We start from the raw sequence: 23,075 nt of genomic DNA, 5'->3' as shown, positions 1-23,075 counted from the left end.
GGACGGTGACGTCGCCGATTAATTTTCCTGCAATCGATCTGCCGCTGATATAAAAAAAATTTAAAAAAAATTTTAAAAAAATTTAAAAAAAAAAGAAAGAGAAAAATCCACAAAGTTGTGGAGTTGACATGTGGAGCTGAGCCGCGGTACGTGTTCCCTTCTCCTAACTCAAAAGACGCACCTCTCTCTCTCTCTTTCTCGTTCTCTCTCTCTCGTTCTCTCTCTCTCTCGGATCCAGCACCCAAGTCTCGAGGCATGGCATCATACCACTACCGTAACGTCAACACCTGCTTAGTATTATCTCTTTCTTACTAGCAACCTATTATATATTTCCTTATATCGCCGGATCAATTTCCTACACCACACAACTGGATCCGACTCTTTCCTCCCCCCTTCTCCTATCAATTATACTGGGTGACCCCGCCCCCCCCCCCCCCTCTTTCATATCGTCACTGCTCCCTTCCCTTTCCGTCCTCCATTGCCGACAAAAGGATAGGAAATGTGATACCTCGACACATGCCGCTGCATGCCCTTGGTCTTGCCACAAGTAGTTAGGTACTACTAATTAGCCAATCATCCTTTTCCTGTGTTAGCCAAACGGTACTGCTGCTCCTGTAGTTGGTTGTACGTTAGTAACCAGGAGAAAAAGAAGAAGACAGACAAAGAGATAGAGATCGAGATAGAGATAGAGATGAGTCAGTGTGTACCGAGCTGGGACGACATAGACGACGCACCACACCCACCACCTCCCGACCTCCCTTCAATCCACCAACCACAACCCTCCGCCGCCGCGCCCATGCCGGAGTACGACGAGGTGGCTGAGCTGACGTGGGAGAACGGGCACCTCTCGTTGCACGGCATGGGGGCGTCACCGCGCGTGGGCAAACCCATCCCCAAGTACCCCGCTGCGTGGGCCCAAGGCAAGGGCAGCGCCGCCCCCGGGGGCACCCTGGAGGCCGTCGTGCACCAGGCCACGCGGTCCCAGCTCCACGCCGCCGTCGCCCAGGTGTGGGTGATGGGCGGAGCCCACCCACCCCACGTGGACGCCCTCGTTCCTTCCGGGGTTGCCGAAGCGGCGGCGTCTGGGAGGAAGAGGGGAAGGGAGGAGAAGCGGGCGTGCACGAGCCAGGGGAGTGCGGTGCCCGGGATGGGAGAGAGCACGCTGGTCACGTTCGACACGTGCGGCGAGGAAGTGGGCTTCACCACCACCACCAACAACTCGGTCTCCTTGTCTCCCGGGTACGACGAGGATGGTGACGGCTCGCCTGAGACGGAGAACACTAGCTTCGGTGTTGGCCACGAGCCCATCCGCCACGGCCGGCGACCCCAGGCACACTACTCACTCTCCTCTCTCTCTCTCTCTCTCTCCTGTAGTCTTTGTTCTTCTTTATATAATAAATATATTTAATTAACTCTTGTTATTTAATGGGATGGTACGTACAGAGAGATGGCGCGTGCGAGGAGGAGGAAGAAGAGGAGGAGGAGGAGGAGAAGGCGGGGAGGTCTTCCATCTCCACCAAGAGAAGCAGAGCTGCCGCTATCCACAATCAATCGGAACGAGTAAGGAAACTTTTTAATTAATGATACCAACCGAACCAATGTTCTTAAATTTTTTCTTTTTAACCTTCAAAGTTATTCTCCTCCTCTTCATTCACTTGTGCCGTATCTGGGCAACACGTGAGCTGCTGCACCCCCACTGCGGAAGTGAAATCGCCCGCCGCCATTTATCCGGTTATCCTAGCTATCTAGTAGCCGAAGCCAGCGGAGCGGTTAGTCCCTATCACGCAGACTGGAACGTGAACCCGAGTTGGAAACACACATGGCCCCACGTAACATGCATGCAGCTGATCATCTGCGCCATCGGGTGCAGGAACTTGCTGCACTCTGATACTTGGGAGTCGGCCATCGGTTAATTTTATTTATTATTACTTTTTCCCTATTTTTTCCAATATCCAGACTGCAAGTCTGCAAGCAATTAGGCGATCTCTTCCTAAAATGAGTACGGGATTATGGACCATCTCTTTTGGCAGTAGAGAATTATGACGAATTAGCTGTTGATCTTTTTAACCAACTGAGGTAGGATTGACTTTTCTACTTCTTCTCCATGTGGTTATGGCTTTGCCAAGTATATGCAAAACCTACCATTCTTTGTCCAAGTTGGTTTATTAATAAGAAAATGACTACATATAGATCATTAGGTTGGCAGGTTATAGTGGTCTTATACATTATCTTATATAATTTGGTCGGGGATAGATATAAGCAATCCTCTATCTGTTAAGAGGTCAAATACCAAACATTACCTTATTGGCTACCAATAACTAATTATTGTCATGCATACAGAAAAGAAGGGATAGGATCAACCAGAGGATAAAGACCTTACAGAAGCTGGTCCCAAACTCAAGCAAGGTAAATCAACCTAAGTGATGGGATGCAATATTTAGCAAGCATGCATCATGTTATATATATATATATATATATTCTAATCCATCTCATTTTAATTCATACATTCCTCATGTAAAAAGACTGACAAGGCATCAATGCTGGATGAGGTGATTGAGTACCTGAAGCAGCTACAAGCTCAAGTGCAGATGATGAACCGGATGAGCAGTATGATGATGCCCATGGCCATGCCACAGCTCCAGATGTCCATGATGGCCAACATGGCCCACATGGCCCAGATGGCCCAAATGGGGATGGGAATGGGCTTAATGGACCCAAATTCACTAGGTCGGGCCGGGCCTACTGGCGTGCCGCCACACCTTCTCCACCCCTCTGCCTTCCTCCCTCTCGCAACCACCTCTTGGGATGGCTCTGCCGAGAGGATGCAGCAGCAAGCTGGGAGAGCCGTCGTGCCAGATCCCTTCTCGGCGTTCGTCGCTTGTCAAGCCGCTCAGGTATTCATTATGTTTTATATTTATATAATGTGTGTTGTGCATCATACAGTGAGACAATAAGATAGGAAGTTAATAATATCCCACTTAAATCTATACTAGTGCAATTTGAATTCGTGAATACTTATGCAACATGAACCTCTTTTAACTATCCGAACACTATCTATATAGAGACAATATAATTTGTCAATATGTATATGTGCTAGAGGAGAGAGTTTGAGTGACAGTAAAGAACCAAACAACCTCTTCAAAAAATTAGGGTAAGACTGCACAAATCTGGGACCTCGCATTAATGTACACTGAGACACTTGTATTTATAATGTAAATGTTATTGATAGTCTGTCTTCTTGACAAAACTCTGATCACCTGCAGCAGCCAGTAGGCATGGATGCATACAGCAGGATGGCAGCTTTATATCAGCAGCTATATCAGCAGACACAAGCGGGAAACCTAAAGCAGTAGCTACTGTCATATATCATCGTTGCTATTTGATGGTGTTTACGAGCTTAACGATCTCCATTTTTTTTCCCTTCTCTTTGCATAATTAATCATTTGTCCTGTAAATGTATACATATTAGCACCAAGATTTGCATAATCCTTGGATTTTTATATATTTTTCTGGCTTATGATTCTTGATAGCTGATGCTAATCAAAAACCAAGAGGAATATTGCTGCTACCTATTTTAAATTCCATAAAGCAGGTCCTTGTTTTTTAATCTTTGCTGTGTCCTCCGGGCATAAATGTAGCTAAGCATAGAGTTTTTGGCAAAATATGTTTGAGATTTTTATGGGTCTATTCGCAAAATAGGCAAAAGATAAGCTTTGCCTTAACTAAAGGCAAAGAAGATGTGATGTGAATATAATACAAATAAAAAAAAATGAAAATAAAACACTGCCATTTGGCATGTTATGGCATGCAAGAAGTGGTGGGAGGAATATGTTTTGAGTCATACTCATGCTCAGTCTCAAAAGGCAACAACCACAACTATGCATGAGAGTGTCATAGCCCACGTTTCCATCTAAATCTCCACAATTATAGATGTCATACTCCCCTAATGGCTTTCCATCATCACATATATCTTCACATATGATGATGCTGCGTGTCCAATTGCCAATTTGATCACAAAGCCACTACAGGAGTAAGAAAAATATCTTACTCTCAGTACTCTTTACTGGTTAGCATGTGTGCATCAAAGATATTTTTCTTTCCTATACATATCATCCGCTCATAGGTTAAAGATTAGTCTTCTCCGATATAAATATTAGATAACTTTATCAATCCTTTTCTTTTCTTTTTTCTTCTTTTGGTGAGCTCAAATAATATACATATATTAACTGATGAAAAATTCATCAAATATTAACTCTCCTGTTATATATGTCAACTGCTGAGCTATAAAATTCTGGATATTGGGTTTGGATTGGGCTTTCCCATCTTCAAAAGCCCAGCTTTAGAGGTTTGGGTCATTGTAGTCTCTCAGCATAGTTAGACATCAATATCAACTACACAGACACGTAAGTAACTACATATATACATTGTATCCATTGCATTCAACGCCAAGTAGCTAAAATAAACAAAAGATAAATAATATGATCACAATCTGATTGAGACTTTGCACGTTTAACTTGATCGAGAAGAGTAAGAACTTCATATTAGTTCCCAGGTCGTCGTGCCAAGTAACTGCGGCTAAGGGAGAAGGAATCCCTAAACCTGCCCAAGATTACGGCACCTGCTGCTGCCCACGTCATCGTCGATCGAATCCCAGCCATCCAAATCGCCATCCGACGTAGACTAATGTGGGGCCCTTGTGGGGGATTCGGACGGCCGGGAGCCACCATCAACGGCTCGGTTGGCGGGAAGCCTCGATCGCGCGCTGAGATTGGGGAAGTCCACCTGACGGCTGCCTCAAGATTCGCGCCTCGCGGGCCCCGCCCTAACAGGAATAACGGTCTTCGTCCACCACTAAGCTAATTAGAATATGCTATTATACGTTTAGGGTCGAGAGGAATGTTATGTAACTTAAAGTAAGCATATGCAATAATTAATTTCCCAAGGTATATATATAATATAAAGTCAAACTTAAGCATTAGCTTGAACGAGTGAGTAATGATATATGCATGAATTTGCTCATGGTCGTACATCCTATTTTCATACGTTACTACTAAAGCGAGCTTTGTGTATAGCCTCTTAGCCATGTGCATGCAAATAAGAGTTACAACTTTATAGATAACGTCCATCTATATTTCGTCACTCCATCTCTATAAATAGAGCATCAGAATTCTCTTTTGCAAACTCACCCAGTACTACTCTTCTCTCGTCGATCTGCTATCTCCTTTACCAAGTGAATATTAGATTGCAGCAATGGCCCCTTCTCCTCATCAAGCGCCCTTCTCTTCTTCCATCCTCTCCTTCATAGCTTTACTATCACTTATCTCAAGCCTTACCCCCTGCACTTGTTTCAATCCAAAGCTCTTGAACAACTCCTTAGCTGCTTCCTCCTCCGGCTGGTCCTCGGCCGGAGCCACGTGGTACGGGAGCCCTACCGGCGCCGGAAGCGATGGTACGTAATATATGTTTTAAAGTTCTCTCTCTCCTTTTTTTTTTGTGTGATACATATATATCAACTACGTGCGGTATATAACTCATGAGCAATCTAGGTTGCTAAATTATCACTTTTAATACATGTAGGTGGTGCGTGTGGATATCAAGGTGCAGTGAACCTGCCTCCTTTCTCATCCATGATTGCAGCTGGAAACCCTTCTCTTTTCAAATCTGGCAAGGGATGTGGTGCTTGTTATCAGGTGACGAAGCCATCGTCTAGCTTAAGTTTTTTCAGAGCAGTTGTAAGTTAATAACACTATGAGCTTAATTTGCTTAAAGATATATATACGTATATGATCGTCAGGTGAAGTGCACTGAAAATTCTGCATGTTCCGGTAACCCGGTGACCGTCGTCATAACCGACGAGTGCCCCGGCGGCGCGTGTCTTGCTCAGCCAGTTCACTTCGACCTAAGTGGGACGGCGTTCGGGGGAATGGCGAATCCCGGTCAAGCCGACCAGCTTCGCAACGCCGGAATACTCCAAATACAGTACACTCGGTGAGCAATATTGATTCAACTTAATTAGCTAGCTATCACAAAAAGAACAGTCTCAGTTACTGCTTGTGGATCGCTATATATATCTTACGTAGGAAGTAATACTGTATGCTTTGGAATCGTAGCTAGCTAGTTTGGAAGCTAGCCAGAGCACGAACTCTTAGTTTCCTCGATTTGGAAGTAAGCTAGATATGCAGTTAGTTAACGTTACACAACACTCACTTTATAGTACTGCATGCAGGCAGCGTGCGTGTATGCAAACTATGTCACTTTTTGGTGACATGCATGCACTTATATAAGACAATTTAAGCTCTATTTGGCATTTTAGTTTCTATTTCTTTTCAATTAATTTATAAAATATCATACAATTTCAGTCGTGGAGGTAAGTACTAAGTACTGAATCACTTGTCAAGATAATGTTTTTTTTTAAATTAGTTTTGACTTTGACCCATGGCTTTTAATCTTTTTTATTTAAACGAAACATCAAAACCTAATTAATGACTATCTTTGGCATGCACTGTAGTGTGCAGTGCAGCTACCCTGGTGTATACCTAACCTTCCGTGTGGACGCTGGATCAAACCCTAATTACTTCGCCGTCCTCGTCAAGTACGAGGGAGGAGACGGCGACCTCGCCGCCGTCGACCTTAAGCAAGGGGGCTCCAGCGCGTGGACTCCGATGCAACATTCGTGGGGCGCGATCTGGATGCTGAACTCCGGCTCGGCGCTGCAAGCTCCGTTCTCTCTCCGGCTGACCTCTGGCTTGAGCGGAAAAATCCTTGAGGCGAGCAATGTGATACCGGCGGGGTGGCAGCCCGGCGGCACGTATCAGTCTGCCGTGAATTATTAAGTCCTCCTACGTTGACGTATTAATTGATATTGTGTGTTACTATACGTATGCATATCAAGCGTGTGGTTATATTATGTGAATGACCCTTGATATATATACATATATATACCAAGTGTGGTGTAATATTACGTTTGAATTAAGGAATAAGATGTGCAAAGAGGAGGAGGCAGTGTGTATTCTCCCATGCGCAGCCCGTTAATTTGGTAATAAGCTTTGTGAAACATTTGTTTTATTGTTTAAGCTAGTAAACATGTCCCCGAGATCATTATAGGTGATTATGTTCAGATATATAATTATCTTAAAGGATATCTGCTACACCTAGTAAACATTTTACTCTTAATTTAGAAACAATAAAGAGGAAAAAAAATTAACGTAAAATAATTATTTGAGTTTTTTTTTTATATTAATACTATTGGTAGAGTAAATATATATATAATAGTTCAAAGTCTATTGTAATTATTCCTTATCTAATTTGCAAAGAGAACAAAGGATAAGTTTTGTTCCTCTCAGATGATCAAAATTACATTTCGCAACTCTCGATAAATTAATATAAGAAAAATAAAAATTTATCATCTATTTAAAACCTAGTAAACTTATTTTTTACAAGCATTTTACTTTTTTTTCTTATAAGAAAAGAAGAGCTTTTGTTAAGTTGTTTCCTAAATTATGGAGGAAGAGATTAGATGGACTATTTGTACAAAAGAAATTCTAAAATTTTAATAATAGTAATTTAGAATAAAGTGTATATAATTTATATAAAAGTACGCAAAAAAACTACTTTTTATTTTAAAAACTAAAGAATTTTTTTAGTGAAAATATCGTACAGAAAGAGACGAAAGGCCCAGGCCTAGTTTTTGAACAATTCCTTTTATGTTGGCCCAAATCAACAGGCCTGATAGGCCTCCCTATTGTGGAGCTTAAATCAATTTGATTACATTAGGTGCCAATGCCATTTATTCCATTTGTAGTTTTTAAAACACTTATATTTAGTTTAAAGAGATTAGACTGAGGCCTTACATCAAAAATACTTTGCAACAGTGTTGACGTGACATCATCATATGACTTATGAGATGGAGACACAACTTACTACACTACTCTCCTACCATAAAATCTATTCACTGCATCGATCACTATAATCAATTGTTATATTATCTTTAAATTACACATAAATACTGTAGAGAAGAACCATAAATAAATTAAATAATATTAGCCGTTACTTTGTCAAATTATATGGATAGAAATTTCAATAAATAATTTAAATAATACCATCCATTCCTCTACCGTAATCATAAATCGTAAATTTTTCCATGTTTTATTGCTCGATTTATTCTCTCCGTAATCTCTCGTCCCAACCGCCGCACGTGCTTAGTTACCTTGAGAAGAATTAGAAGGCAGCAGATCGTCTGCATCTCAGAGCGCAGGAATATGCTCCGGATGTTACTCGGCAGCTCCCCCGGCTATGCGTAGACGTACTAAATTCCTGCGTGCATAAAGTGGAGTCGATCCCCTTCCCTTAGGAATGAGCTCAAAAGACTGAAACGGAGGGCGATTTCAATTCCGAGATCTCTCTTCTTAGTCCTGGACCCTTCCATCTCCCTTCTTCCAGATCTCGCTCTCCTCTCGGCGACGCGCCGGATTGACGCAAGGTTTGTTCTTCACCCAACTTAATTATCCATATGTTCTCCTCCTTCTATCTAGATCTACGGTTTGATATCCTCCATTTCCCATGCGTTAGATCCAGATCTCTAGGGTTTTCGCTTCTCGATCCGCCATGGAGAAGTCGTGCACCCTCGTGATCCACTTCGACAAGGGCAGCCCTGCCATGGCGAACGAGATCAAGGAAGCCCTCGAGGGCAACGACGTGGAATCCAAGATCGACGCTCTCAAGAAGGCCATCATGCTCCTCCTCAACGGCGAAACCCTACCTCAGATCTTCATCACCATCGTCCGCTACGTTCTCCCGTCGGAGGACCACACGATCCAGAAGCTCCTTCTCCTCTACCTCGAGATCATCGACAAGACCGATTCCCGCGGCCGCGTCCTGCCGGAGATGATCCTGATCTGCCAGAATCTTCGCAACAGTCTACAGCACCCGAACGAGTACATCCGCGGCGTCACCCTCCGCTTCCTTTGCCGCCTCTCCGAGCCGGAGATTATCGAGCCGCTCGTGCCGTCGGTCCTCGCGAATCTCGAGCACCGCCACCCCTTCATCCGCCGTCATGCCCTCTTAGCCGTCTCCGCCATTTATCGCCTCCCGCAGGGCGAGCAGCTCCTCCCAGACGCGCCTGATCTGGTGGAAAAAGCGCTTGCTTCGGAGCAAGATCCCTCCGCCCGCCGCAATGCCTTCTTGATGCTTTGTAACTGTGCCCAGGAACGTGCCGTTGCTCACCTCCTCACCAATGCCGACCGTGTACCCGATTGGGGCGATCTACTCCAAATGGCTGCCCTGGATCTTATTCGCAAGGTCTGCAGATCCAACCGTGCTGATAAGGGGAAGTACATTAAAATTATAATATCACTTCTTGGATCCCCCAATACTGCTGTTGTCTATGAATGCGCCAGCACACTCGTTTCGCTCTCTTCCGCCCCCACTGCCATTCGTGCCGCCGCCAACACCTACTGCCAGCTCCTCGCGTCGCAGAGTGACAACAATGTTAAGCTTATTGTCCTCGACCGCCTCAATGAGCTCCGATCCTCCCACCGCGAGGTCATGGTCGAGGTCGTGATGGATGTTCTCCGTGCTCTCTCGAGCCCCAATCTTGATATCCGACGAAAGGTGCTCGACATTGTGCTCGAGCTCATTACACCTAGGAATATCGACGAGGTTGTGCTCGTCCTCAAGAAGGAGGTTGTTAAGACGCAGAGCGGTGAGCTTGAGAAGAACGGCGAGTACCGCCAGATGCTTGTTCAGGCGATCCACTCGTGCGCCATTAAGTTCCCTGAGGTTGCTGCGTCTGTTGTTCATCTTTTGATGGATTTCCTCGGAGACAGCAATGTAGCGTCCGCCATCGACGTGGTCCTCTTTGTGAGGGAGATCATCGAGACAAACCCAAAGCTTAGGGTCTCCATGATCCAGCGGTTGATAGATACATTTTACCAGATCCGGGCTTCCCGGGTTTGTTCCTGTGCCCTTTGGATCCTTGGGGAGTACTCACTCTCTCTGTCTGAAGTGGAGAGTGCCATTGCTACCATTAAACAGTGCCTTGGAGATCTCCCCTTCTACACTACCTCAGAGGACGGGGATTCGGCAGATGCCTCAAAGCCATCTGCGCCAGTGAACTCCTCTGTCACTGTTTCTTCAAGGAGGCCGGTGATTCTGGCAGATGGTACATACGCTACTCAGAGTGCTGCTTCTGAGACTGCTATTGCCGCTCCTACAGTTGTGCCAGGATCCTTGGCTGTGACTGCAAATTTGAGGTCTTTAATTCTGTCTGGTGACTTCTTCTTGGGTGCCGTCGTGGCTTGCACTTTGACTAAGCTTGTACTGAGGCTAGAGGAGGTTCAGCCCTCAAAATTTGAAGCAAACAAAGCATGCACTGAGGCCTTGTTAATCATGGTCTCCATTCTGCAGTTAGGGCAGTCTTCATATCTTCCCCACCCTATTGATAATGATTCTTACGACAGGATTTCCCTCTGCATAAAGTTGCTCTGCAATACTGGTGATGAAGTTAGAAAGATATGGCTGCAGTCGTGCCGGCAGAGTTTTGCAAAGATGCTTGCAGAGAAGCTATTCAGGGAGACGGAGGAGATCAAAGCAAAGGCCCAGATTTCTCATGCACAGCCAGATGATCTTATTGACTTCTACCATTTGAAGAGTAGGAAGGTAAGGAAAAATCATTGCTTAAGAATCTAGGGAACTCTAGGAATATACATGTATTGTTTCATTTAGTACTGTTGCACATGCATCATATCCATGAGTATTAGCTTAAAGAAATTAATGATCACACAACATTTTAGATCCATAATCAGTAAGAAGTTGAGGAGCGTTCTCTACTGTAGATTCTTGCATATGCTCTAATATTATAGAAAGAGTGTTCTTTTCTTTATGTTTTAAAAGGTTGTAGTGCGTGCATAGAAGAGCTATGATAGCTACATGCATGCATACCCAGGATAGACTTGTAAATGTTTCTAGGCATGTGTACAAGAAACCCTCGAGTATGAGTGTCAAGAGCAACTTAGCAAATCATTTCTCACAGTTTAGTGTAGCAAAAGTTTCAGATACTGTTTGCCTGTCATTCCCTTTTCCATTCACCATGTGAGACATATGTGTCTTTCTGTCAATCTACATTTTATGACATCTTTACTTTGTGCAAGGAAGCAATTACAATATGGATCAGTAGATAATGAAGAAAATTCACGAATATAGCTTTTTGTTTGAAGGGGACAGATGACTAAAAGGGTTGAAAGGGAAAATTAGGTACAACCTTGGAAAACCTATACAATAATATAATATCATAATCTAATATTATCTCTGAGATATTTAGAAAGGAACTAGTTTCTTCAAGAAAAATTCTTGGTATTTTGGTCAACAGCAGACAATCACGAGTTCTATAGGACCAAGTTGAATTTCTAATTTGTCCCTCCAGTCCCTTGCATAATGTGTTTGGCAGATAGCCTGTTGGATGCAAAGTGGCAAGATAATAGTTTTAAGGTTTTTAGATTGAAAGAATGGTTTGATGGTTGCGCACACAGCACACACACACAACAAAAATAAACCATTGGTGAGAATTTTGCGGTCATTGTTCCTCATTGTTATGCTTTGTTTCATTAAACAAGTGCTAAGGTTCTCTCATCTTTGAAATTCTCTTCTTTAAAGAATAAAATAAACATATATTTCATAAGTTGCCTTTTACTCTTCCCACAATCCTGTATTCTTTATATTATTTCTTAGAACATTGTTTTTTGAATCAAATTCTTGTAAAATGTTTCTTGTACTTTCTTGTTTTCAGGGTATGAGCCAGCTTGAGTTGGAGGATGAAGTCCAAGATGATTTAAAACGTGCAACTGGAGAGTTCACAAAGGATACAGATGATGCAAATAAATTGAATCGCATTCTTCAACTTACAGGATTTAGCGATCCTGTTTATGCTGAAGCATATGTTACAGTTCATCACTATGACATAGTCCTCGATGTTACTGTCATTAATCGGACAAAGGAAACACTTCAGAACTTGTGCTTGGAATTGGCAACTATGGGAGACCTGAAACTTGTTGACCGACCGCAGAACTACACATTAGCACCGGAATCGAGTAAGCAGATTAGGGCCAATATTAAGGTCTCTTCAACAGAGACTGGAGTAATTTTTGGCAACATTGTATATGAGACTTCAAATGTGCTTGAGAGAACTGTTGTTGTCCTCAACGACATTCACATCGACATTATGGACTACATTTCTCCTGCTACATGTGCTGATGTTACATTTAGAAACATGTGGGCAGAATTCGAGTGGGAAAATAAGGTATGGCCTCCTAAGACATTAAGTAGAAAATATTCATTAAAGCGCTTACAATAACTGGATAATATATATGAGGCATTATAAATGTCATTAGACAAGAAATTGTTATCTGGGTTGGTATTGATTTGAAAAAATCATCAGTCTTTCTACAGTAAGTGCTGAAGTTGTTTGGCATCATTATTCTCTTGTCCTTTTTTTAATGTATGTTTTCATTTGGAATACTGGAAATTTGTTGACCACCTGTAAGTCTGTAACTCTTAGAGGTGCAAAACTGAAGGGAGTTACTTGAATATGGTGCAAAACCTAGGAAAGTTGTGGTTAAGTGGCTGCTTGAACTGTAGCCCTCCTTGTGCAGTTATATGTTCTTTACCCTGATATTCCATCTGATGGTTGTCATTTGATACCTTTCATCAGTGCACTCTTGATATTTCTGTTTTTAATTTAAAATGAAGCAATATTTTTGTAACTTCCATCACTCAATAACACTGGATGCAACTTTATTGTAACTAGATTTCCATCTAGATTTGCACAGCATGAAGAATTAGAATATCTCTACATTGTAGAATCCAAATTCCTGTTGGATTCTGAGATTCTCACTGCTATTGCGAGTTTGGACATCCTAATCATCATGTGATCTCATTTAAGAATGGCACATGTGCCTATTATGTAGATGAGTAAGGATTTATATAACTCCCAAAATAAGGGCATATGGTTTCATCATATCTTTGACCAACAATAGAACATGCATATTGTTATAAGAGAAACTGAAGGATCATGCCTATGGTGGAAATTATGATGGATACTTTTATGATGAGTATGTTCCAATCCAAGATGCATGATTCTTCGGCCTATGTTAAAACAAATGCACATAAATTCTGAAGTATCTCCAGTATTCTCTTTGATCCTATATATAAATTGATCCTTTTGTTTCCATGCTCTCCATTTCATCCCGTGACTTGAAAGCTTTAACTTCTTGTTCACACATGTGCTATTACTTCATTGCAAAGCTGATGTGAGAGAACAGTTTTGCTGTTATTAGTAGACAATATCATATGAGTCATTTTGTAGCTCGTTTCTATACTATGTGAGGGAGATGGTTAGTTTTTTGGGAGAGACTGATACCACTATTTCCTGAGGCAATTCCCACTGCTTGTGTTAATTTTGTACTTTCTTCTATTGCTACATCTCTTTTGCTCGATAGTTCTTTGTTTGTTCATGAAGTATGTTTCTTCTGTTTGATCATGCACCTTGTAAATAGTTCATACATGAAAGATCTTTTTCATGCATTTCAGGTGGCTGTGAACACTGTGATTCAGGATGAGAAAGAATTTTTAGACCACATCATCAAATCTACAAATATGAAGTGTCTCACTCCACCGTAAGTTTTCAAGTCAATGTTGTACTATCATATCTCATGTGCATATACCTGTTCACATTGAACAACTCTTTGGGGTTCTCTTGGCACAATTTTCTGCTCTGCTAATTTATGTTCCTTACTCTCCAATATTATCGATTTTAGGTCCGCACTCGATGGGGAATGTGGGTTTCTTGCAGCTAATCTTTATGCAAAGAGTGTGTTTGGGGAAGATGCTTTGGTGAATGTTAGTATTGAGAAGCAGGCAGATGGGAAGCTCAGCGGATACATCAGGATTAGGAGCAAGACACAAGGAATCGCGCTCAGCTTAGGAGACAAGATCACTCTTAAACAGAAAGGAGGAAGTTAAAGCTGAAATCTTTCTGCCAATAAATATTACCTTTCTATACAACATTTTGAACTTATGTTTGTATCTTCTTTTTTCAATTTCTTTTTGAAGTTATTTTGTTTTGGCCAATTTTTATCACATTGTTATGGGACTAGTAGTACTAATTGTACCAAGAGCGACACTGTTTGTTTCTCATTCTATTTGGTATACAATGCGTTCAGGAACTCGTTTATTCTAGAAGGGCCTTTCCTCAAAAATTAATTTGATAACGTTGTCTCTACAGCTTCTGGGTTTTAGATTGCCGTTTGTTCTTTGGTATGTCATGCAATGGCCGTTTGTTCTTAAGTATGCTAATCCCGCTACAGAATCATCAGGATATTGTAACATTTGCCTTATTTTTCATCACGGTTGGCCAATATAGTATTTCAGGATTTAACAAGACTAAGAAACCATGTTTGTATTTCATCAGATTCTTGCATTTGTAGGTTGTTGCTATCTTATCGTGGGAAAGAACAACTCCAGTAAGATGTCAGCTGAAGCTTTAAACCTTTTTAACATAATCTGGCATTTAGAATGCAACGCAATGAAGTATGCCACCCTTAGTATATCTGACATATCATCAGGAAATAAAATAATAGATAATTAGACATGCCAATTTCCTCTATCAACCAAAAGTGAGAGAAAAGTGAAGTTTTTGAATGGAGCACGACAAATATCTTGTCTTTTTCCTAAAAATTTTCCCACCACCTGAGTTGTATTCTCAATTATCACACTATTAAATTATTTTTACATTCAATATTCTTTTTTATCGTTCATGAGCTCGAAGATTAGATATGAGTTGGACAAAGGGTCAGCCCTCCCTAGATACAAAGGGACTGTTTCGAATCAAACGCCGCCGAGATCTGTTTTAAACCGTTGCGTTGCCAAGCTATTCTTTCAAACTCGAGGCATCAACCAAATCGAGCCAAGTTATCAAACCACCAACCACCAAATAATTTCTCCATAATATTATTTGGGATTAGAGTTAAATTCATGACCACTTTGATCATGAGCAAGATACCTAGCAACTCTACTAGAGTGGTCGGTATTTTTACATTCAATATTAGCTCCTCACCGAACACTTCGTCCACCGTTGACCCCAAGCAGAAGCAGGCAATTCGCTATTCTCCCCAAAACAGGAAGCCTGTAATCTGCCCATTCATCAACGCCCGACGTGTCCTATATCCGAAAACCAAGCTCTTTAAAACGACTATTACATTTCCACGAGATCCCATCTCGTTCCTCTGTCTCTTGCTTGTTTGCTTGCTTGCTGCTATTCTCTTCCTTTCCTCTCGCCATGGAAAGCCACGGTACCAGCAAACACGAAGAGGAGCACGGAAGAAGAGAGGCCAAAGTGGAAGGGTCCATCCATGGCTTCGAATCCCTCCACCGCCTCCTCGAGGCCAATCTCAAACCCGAACTCTTCCAGGTTCCGACCCAAATCGTTCTTCCACTAAGTAATATTAGGGCTTCTTGTATGATCCTATAGTGATGGTATCTGATTTGATCCCAAAATTGCATCTTTTGATACCCGAATCTAAGTTTCTGTCACTCTTAGAGGGCACTATGTTGTAATTGGATTTGATCTTGATATAATTTTGAAAGAGAGAGTCTCGATCACTCCAATCAATCAAAGTAATATTGTATTAATGAATTAATGCCACTACTTGGTCTAAAAAAATCCAATCAATCAAAATAACAATAAGAACCGGGCCCTAAAATGTAGAGATTACTGTATTTTTCTTTGTATCACAAATAGTTTTTTATAGCATCTTGTTCCATCGACAGGAAGCGACCCGGTTGTTGTTGGGGTTGAATTGTGGGCGTCCTCTAGAGCGCATCGCCATGCCAGAAGCTGCGGCTTTGCTCTCAGAAGAACACAATTTTGATCTGCAGGTGTAGTGCTCTTCTGTCATTGCATACATGTTGAGAGAGAGAGAGAGAGAGAGAGAGCAAAAGAGGTTGAACTCAAGAAGGAAATAAATTTAAAGCTGAATATTATGCCTATCTACGTTTGCCTAGTTTAATTCTTGAAACTTAGTTATGAAATTCATTGTGAATTTGGAATCAATGTAATATATGTTGTATTATGAACATGTAAAAAGTAACAGTTCTCAACTTCATCGATTATGTAAGTTGTTTTCAAATTTTTACAGAGTTTCTGTTTCCGTGCTGACAATGAGTTACTGCGACAACCTCGAATTGTCCGTGTTGGCCTCATTCAGAATTCTATAGCCCTTCCGACTTCTGCCCATTTTGCTGACCAAAAGATTGCTATCATGGAGAAAGTGAAATCCATGATCCATGCAGCTGGTGCTTCTGGAGTCAATATATTATGTTTGCAAGTAAGTACTGCATAAAGATTTTTTTGTATTTCATCTCCTTGGTGAATGCTGAATGTGTAAAGTCATCATATTACAGCATGAAGATTCTGGATTAGTAATTCTAAATGCATCATAGAATTTTTCAATCCTATATTTTCCTGCTTCAGTGAATGAAACAGTTCTTTTAGATGATTTTCTACTCTATTCTTGGCTCATCAAAGCAACACTTCTTTTAATATCAGAAATACTCTTATGATTAGTTTATGTTATACGTTATTATAGAATTGTTGGTAAAACTGTTCTACATTCCATGAAATTTAGTTTGTACAATAGAACGGAGAGTTATATGCTGTGTTTGGGAAGGATGAATCGCTCCCGAAAAGGAATATATTTCTGTTATTCTCTAAAGTTAGTTTGCTCTTCCTTTTTGTTTTGTTTCATCCTAATATTTTCTGAACTACAAGCTCTCTACTTGACAAAGCAATCGTGTATCCCAAGTTCTTATCTTCGAATGCAGGAGGCTTGGATGATGCCTTTCGCCTTCTGTACACGTGAGAAGAGATGGTGCGAGTTTGCAGAACCAGTTGATGGAGAGTCTACTCAACATCTTCAGGATCTTGCACAAAAATATAACATGGTTATCGTCAGTCCAATTCTTGAAAGAGATGTCAATCATGGAGATATCATTTGGAATACTGCTGTTGTAATTGGAAACCATGGCAACATAATTGGCATTCATAGAAAGGTAAATATATGTTGTTTCCTGATTTCTTCAGATATATTCTTTCTTTGTAATGGGAAGGTAAAAAGATAACATTTTTCATTTGTCAATGAAAAATGTTGATAATTTTCATATTTTTAAATTTGGTGAATCTGAATCAGAACCACATTCCAAGAGTTGGTGATTTCAATGAGAGCACATACTATATGGAAGGAAACACAGGACATCCAGTTTTTGAGACAGCTTTTGCGAAGATTGGTGTGAACATCTGTTACGGAAGACACCATCCTCTAAATTGGTTGGCATTTGGTCTCAATGGAGCTGAGATTGTCTTCAACCCTTCTGCTACTGTTGGAGAACTTAGTGAACCAATGTGGCCTATTGAGGTTGGTCTCTTTTGACTTTATTCTATACTCTTTGGCTATTTCATTCTTTACTAACTAGCATTACATTTCAGGCGAGAAATGCTGCCATTGCAAATAGCTACTTCGTCGGTTCGATAAATCGAGTTGGTACTGAGATCTTTCCAAATCCATTCACTTCAGGTGATGGGAAGCCCCAGCATTCAGAATTCGGACATTTCTATGGCTCCAGCCATTTTTCATCTCCAGATGCTTCTTGTACTCCATCTCTCTCACGCTCTAGGGATGGTTTATTGGTCGCGGACATGGATCTCAACCTTTGTCGGCAGATAAAAGATAAATGGGGGTTCCGTATGACCGCTCGTTATGAATTATACGAAGCGATACTCTCAAAGTACTTAAAACCAGATTTTACACCCCAAGTCATCGTTGATCCCTCATTGCAGAAGAGGACCTACTGATAGAATGCACGCAGGATACAAAGTACATAAAAATGGAAATCCTCATGCTAAAAGTCGACAGTGCTGTAAAGGATGGAAAGTTATTCTCTGTTAGAAATGTCTATTAGCTTCTATATCGCTTCGCTGTATCTGCTGTGAAATTGTTTTAGCGTTCATTGGTTCCTTCCGAATGTATTCAGATTATCCTTATCGTATTCAAGTTTCTGTGGGTGGAAGAGTATCGAATTGCTTTATGAGAGGAAAAGTTGGCATGTTTGAAAAGTTAAAAGAAAAAAAAAGATGCTTTTGCTTCTTTGTTAAATAGGATAAATAGTTCTACCATAAGGGTGGAACTATATTATTTCACCTTATTCTTGGTCTTCTTAAGTTTTGCAAGCGAGCTGATGCGCGTTACAGAAGCCATAATGTCAAGTCAAGTGATTCTTATTAATAACGATTTCTATTTATAAGGTAATTTTCGGTTCAACTGGGTTAATGGTTTATATGAATTTTTTTTTATCTCAAACCCTAGTAAAATTTTAAGCTATTTTTAAATTGTTATATAAATAGCTAACTACATTTGAAAATTGCTGTCGGCGGACTAAAAATAGTCAAAAACTATCGATCGACCCTCTCTTGCAAGTGCAACCACCCATCATCGTGACGTTGCAACCACTCTTAACAACTTAACTAAAATATATTTCATAAAAAGAAGCAATATGTCAACGAGACAACTAATTCAATCACAAGAGAACTGAAGGGCAGAAAGAAGAGCCCCTACAAGGCCAAGAGAATAAAATGGCCTTGTGAAAAGAAAAAAAAAAGAAAAAAAAAAACCAATTCAATATCAAACTTTTGATTCAAATTAACTTCGCCTCTGCATGGCAGTAGCCCAGCCCAGCCCAGCCCAGCCCAGCCCTGTTCCTCCACAATCTGTTTGTTTTTCAGTAGTCTAACTACTGATCTATACACAGTAGTTGCTTATGGATTAGTTAAATGAGAGTCATCACTTTGCACCAACGTGCCCTTCCTTCCATCTCACCAAGGATTTCAGGAAGTTCATCACCTGAAGACAAATTGCAGAGCACATTCAAATCGTCGAAATTATGAATGATTATAATGCCTCTTTCTACCACCGAAAACCTTACACCGAGATTATTCTCACCTCAGATGGGTCTCTCAAAGAGAAGAAAGCATCCGTTTCTTTTGGTATAGATGATACTAGAATTCCATACCCACGGTTCCCCTCTCTGAGAAACTGATCGAATCATTTGGAAAGAATAAAAACACACCTGCAAGAGATCCTATTCCAAGAAAAGATACAATAGAGAGAGAGCAACTAACTCTACTCACCTTGAATGCATCTTCATCAGTACGATCATCTCCAACATAAATTGGAAGCACATCATGGCAGTTGCTCAGTCCGAGGGATTCAAGTAAAAACTCAACAGCTTTGCCTTTGTTCCAGTCAATCACAGGACGGACTTCAAAAACCTGCACCATTTTGAACGACCAAGATTAAAGCTACACCAATTAGAGAAGGAATGAACGATTAATTGCACCATAGAAAAAGACCAATGGCTTTCTGTTGTACCTTCCGCCCGTGGGTTAGTCGTAAACGAGGGTAGGCCTTCAGGACATCATCCACAGTTTGTGCAACCAGTGCCCAATCCTGTAAGCAATGATAGAAAAAGCAAAAGGGGTCATCATTACTCGGCCACCCTAAGCTCCTTAAAGAGATAGTCATCCATCCCACGATACAACTACTGAGTTTTAATCTTCTTACCTTGTCGTCAACGTTACGATAATGTACAGAGACACAAAACTTATTGTTTTCTACATTGACGCCTTCAATTCCTTTTGTATTCTTCACGAGGGAATTAAAAACCTGCAATGCAATCAATAGGTAAATGAGCTCGGAATAGTCCAATAACAGCTATCAGTTGTAAAGCATTAATGAGGAGAACTAACCTCCTCGATCATGGGTAAAAACTCGCTTGCAGGCTGGAAGAGATTCACTTCCTTACCCTGATAAAAGGAGCATAAATCTTAATATTTAGTTGGACAAAGATTAATGAAGCATGCCAGAAAGCTAACCCCCTCTTCACCTGCTTGTTAGTAGATCTAATGCAAGATTTTCTGACTGGGCCCATAATGTCCATTCCATGACTACCAGCATAGAACAGTTCAGTTAGCTTTACGAATTGGAAAACCTGGCAAGGGTGAAAGGAGAGAATGGTCAGACGACAAGGGCATTTTAGTGGCAAACAAGCACATAACTAGTACAGGTATGCGGACTAGAACAACTTGTCATACAAGGTATTGCTGAATTAATCTATACCTTATCACGGGATCTTCCACTAATAATTGCAGTAGGAAAGTACTTCGCAACATTCTGGACAGCGGCGCGCATCTGGTGAACAGGTTTATTAGTTACAAAGTGGACGAGCATGACCGAGAGAATTAGAGTGGCAGTTTTGCAGAATATTTTTTGCGACAAGTTTGTAATGATCCAGAAGAGGAAGTAGAATACCGCATTCGACATGAAAGCATCGTCGGGGTTATCCACAATAGGCGAAAGCGTTCCGTCGTAGTCCAAAAACAAAGCTATCTTCTTGCCTTTAGCATAGGCAGTGATTTGCTCAAATGAAGTTAAAGCTGATGGATACTTCATCTACAAAGAGGGGGGGTGTTGCATACTAGTAAGCACCTTTCTACTAAACAGGTTACACATAGTATGTAGTACATCACAAATTGCAGAATTACCATCCAGGTACGATAAACGTGATCAACTTCATCAGAGGCTGCATCATGGATGGAATGCTTGTTTGGATTCTTATGAGGAGGTGAAGATGATTTCATCACATCCAGCCAACCACTAGCGCGGACATCATCGAGCTTACTAGGAACATGTCTTCTTCTAGGTCTATTTAAATAAAGACTAGAAGAATATTCCGCAGATTGCGTTGAATAAGGCATCAAATTTGAAGGTAAGCCTAATCTTGAGTTGCTTACAGGCGCAGGATCAGTAATAACAGGTGAACCATGGTTCGTCTTCAAGTCCATCAGATACCAATGAATGCAGGAGTTCTTCTCTAAATGAAATGTGACAACCAGACGGGAGAAAGTTGAAGAATCCTTGTCTGTGATATATCTAACCAACACTCTTGTCAATGAAATACCACCTCTTTAACGTCTTCTTATCACTGCACTTGTGCATGCAATCCATCAGTCAGAGAATTCCCGAGAACTAATAAAAAAAACCAAGGTTAAAATAAGAAACAACCACATCACCAGATGAATTATACAGTCAGCGCATATCTATCTATCTATATTACCTTCTCGTTGCCAGAACCAAAAAGCATTACGGCTGGCAGGAACTCATTCCAGGATTGTTCACTGCATGGAGCAAGAAGGAACAAACAGTTTCATTTACCGGCTATTATTATTCACCTAGGTAATCAAGTAAAGTGATATGATCATACTAACATAACTAAATTCCATGTGCAGTGAGCTCAAGAAGATATTTTAACTTTTTTTCATAAGCCGGACACCAATCATTATTCTGACAGAAAAAAGCATAAACAGATAATTTAACGAACTATTACTGTGTAGATTTTTTTTTCATAATTGGAACAATTAATCAGCCAGCAATCATATAACAGTTCCTACTTTTAACAGTGGCAAACTTCTTCAGCACAGCCAAACAAAGGACTAAGCACGAATCCTTGCCAACATGATAAGATATGCACCAAAAGCTTGGGCATTGGTGCGGAAGGAATACTCATCCTTTTAGAGCTTGTGAATAGTGCACCACCGTAACTTCTTTTCTCTGTTTATATTATTAGTATGTCATACGATAATATTTCACAAATTTCCTCAAAAAACCGGAAGAAAAGAAACGATAATATTTCGGAAAAGGTGCGTCTCTAGCGAACTCACAACAAAACAGACACCGGTCTACAGTTTATTTCATTTCTTTATTTTTGTGAGGAAGAAAAAAAAAAGAAAAAGGAGCTCGACTAAATACAATGCACGACGATTAAAAGATATATATAGAGGGCATGCCAATGTAGGAGATTATACAGCTTATGTATGCAATGAAAAAGGAATTGCTCGTTACGACGGTAGACATTGTTAATGGCGAAAAGATAGATCACATTGACAAAATTAGGATAGAAAGCTACAAAGAAATCAACCCGGTTGAAGTAATCTATTGAAGACTCTTTATCTTTGATATGTGGGCACGTAACAAACTGAACATTATTAATGTATGCTTCGAGGCACATCTTTCCACCAAGAAAAGATGTAGTAAAAGTTAAAGCTCGTCAAGGAACCACAAAAAAGGCATCTATACTAGAGTACCCAAAAGGCACATAGACGTTGGAAAATCTGTGGGGCAACGTATGGCCCCCGCATCACATTTAATAACAAAATCTTCGACTTTAGGGGCTAAAAGCAAACAGACATGTCCTTTTTGATTGCAAACGCACGTTAAACATGCCAAGACGAAGATTTAACAAAGAATGTATATAATTAAATCGTCAAATATCAAATAAGAAGTAACGTCGTTTTCCTAATAATATATACTATCATGACGGTCACATCACCGAACACAGATGCATATGAACTCTAAGCAATCCGTTGGGCATCTAAAAGATCACAGGGAGATTTCGAATCCGAGAGATGTCGCCACTGAAACATTATGAAATCAAGAACCTTTCCAAGAACACACGAGGTAATTCAAGATGAAACCAAAAAAGAAAAAAGAAGAACCCATCGTTCGAATACAGCAGATGAGATGACTTTTTTTTACCTGATCGAAGAGAGGAGGAGGAGGAGGAGGAGGCGGTTGTTCTCACGAAGGTATCGAGATCGAACACCGCAATGCCCGACTCGAGGAAACCCTAGAAGAAGTTGGAGGAGGGGAAGAAGCGGTCGCGTTCTCTCGTAACAAACCCTAGCGAAACGCGGTGGAGAAGGAGCAAAGAAAGGGAAATTTAAGAGCGCATAAAAGAAGGGAGAGGAAGAGACGAGAAGAGGGCGGGGGCGCGTACTTATAGAGTTTGGCTCGGGCTCGGGTTCAAAGAGACGTGAGCATTAAAAGGAATTAATTAATTCATTAATAGTGGGTGGATTCTGTCCAAGTCGGACTCCAGGAACTTCCTCGCCAAGTATCTGCGCGTAGAAAAGCTGC

At 41.0% G+C, this 23,075-nt stretch overlaps 5 protein-coding genes across 9 annotated transcripts; 4 read left to right on the top strand and 1 right to left on the bottom strand.

The window, feature by feature from the left end:
* The first annotated feature begins 476 nt into the window (after positions 1–476).
* Positions 477–3,529, top strand: LOC140765419 (transcription factor UNE10-like). 2 transcript variants are annotated; one of them, XM_073104501.1, is made up of 5 exons: positions 477–1,330; positions 1,444–1,560; positions 2,341–2,406; positions 2,523–2,894; positions 3,267–3,529. In XM_073104501.1, exons 1-5 carry the CDS (start codon positions 692–694, stop codon positions 3,351–3,353), a joined length of 1,281 nt encoding a protein of 426 aa, XP_072960602.1. In that variant the 5' UTR covers positions 477–691; the 3' UTR covers positions 3,354–3,529. The 2 variants fall into 2 exon arrangements, with proteins under 2 accessions (XP_072960602.1, XP_072960601.1); XM_073104500.1 differs by having other exon boundaries at positions 481–1,330; positions 3,264–3,529.
* Positions 3,530–5,172: 1,643 nt separating this feature from the next.
* Positions 5,173–7,043, top strand: LOC140765420 (expansin-B18-like). Its single transcript, XM_073104502.1, has 4 exons — positions 5,173–5,449; positions 5,578–5,690; positions 5,795–5,988; positions 6,509–7,043. Exons 1-4 carry the CDS (start codon positions 5,251–5,253, stop codon positions 6,831–6,833), a joined length of 831 nt encoding a protein of 276 aa, XP_072960603.1. The 5' UTR covers positions 5,173–5,250; the 3' UTR covers positions 6,834–7,043.
* Positions 7,044–8,319: 1,276 nt separating this feature from the next.
* Positions 8,320–14,232, top strand: LOC140764333 (coatomer subunit beta-1). 2 transcript variants are annotated; one of them, XM_073102852.1, is made up of 5 exons: positions 8,320–8,479; positions 8,569–10,656; positions 11,783–12,292; positions 13,582–13,667; positions 13,809–14,232. In XM_073102852.1, exons 2-5 carry the CDS (start codon positions 8,605–8,607, stop codon positions 14,011–14,013), a joined length of 2,853 nt encoding a protein of 950 aa, XP_072958953.1. In that variant the 5' UTR covers positions 8,320–8,479; positions 8,569–8,604; the 3' UTR covers positions 14,014–14,232. The 2 variants fall into 2 exon arrangements, with proteins under 2 accessions (XP_072958953.1, XP_072958954.1); XM_073102853.1 differs by having other exon boundaries at positions 8,333–8,479; positions 8,575–10,656.
* Positions 14,233–15,208: 976 nt separating this feature from the next.
* Positions 15,209–18,119, top strand: LOC140766143 (beta-ureidopropionase). Its single transcript, XM_073105591.1, has 6 exons — positions 15,209–15,460; positions 15,820–15,927; positions 16,188–16,376; positions 16,873–17,100; positions 17,238–17,462; positions 17,534–18,119. The coding sequence occupies exons 1-6, from the start codon at positions 15,329–15,331 to the stop codon at positions 17,897–17,899; spliced, it is 1,248 nt and encodes a 415-aa protein (XP_072961692.1). The 5' UTR covers positions 15,209–15,328; the 3' UTR covers positions 17,900–18,119.
* Positions 18,120–18,562: 443 nt separating this feature from the next.
* On the bottom strand, positions 18,563–22,933 carry LOC140765348 (trehalose-phosphate phosphatase A-like). Of its 3 annotated transcripts, none has more exons than XM_073104392.1 (12): positions 22,695–22,933; positions 21,217–21,277; positions 20,645–21,128; positions 20,412–20,552; positions 20,220–20,291; positions 19,987–20,091; positions 19,850–19,906; positions 19,665–19,766; positions 19,473–19,550; positions 19,232–19,372; positions 19,044–19,128; positions 18,563–18,944 (listed from the first exon to the last, which is right to left on the bottom strand). In XM_073104392.1, the coding sequence occupies exons 3-11, from the start codon at positions 20,942–20,944 to the stop codon at positions 19,045–19,047; spliced, it is 1,080 nt and encodes a 359-aa protein (XP_072960493.1). In that variant the 5' UTR covers positions 20,945–21,128; positions 21,217–21,277; positions 22,695–22,933; the 3' UTR covers positions 18,563–18,944; position 19,044. The 3 variants fall into 3 exon arrangements, with proteins under 3 accessions (XP_072960493.1, XP_072960491.1, XP_072960492.1); XM_073104390.1 differs by having other exon boundaries at positions 19,044–19,136; positions 22,695–22,931; XM_073104391.1 differs by having other exon boundaries at positions 19,044–19,136; positions 20,645–21,084; positions 22,695–22,931.
* Between the last annotated feature and the right edge of the window lie 142 nt (positions 22,934–23,075).

Source organism: Typha angustifolia, chromosome 8, assembly GCF_048772165.1.
Source record: "Typha angustifolia cultivar Huaian chromosome 8, ASM4877216v1, whole genome shotgun sequence".
Taxonomy (NCBI): domain Eukaryota; kingdom Viridiplantae; phylum Streptophyta; class Magnoliopsida; order Poales; family Typhaceae; genus Typha; species Typha angustifolia.
This window is presented reverse-complemented; position numbering and strand designations above follow the sequence as displayed.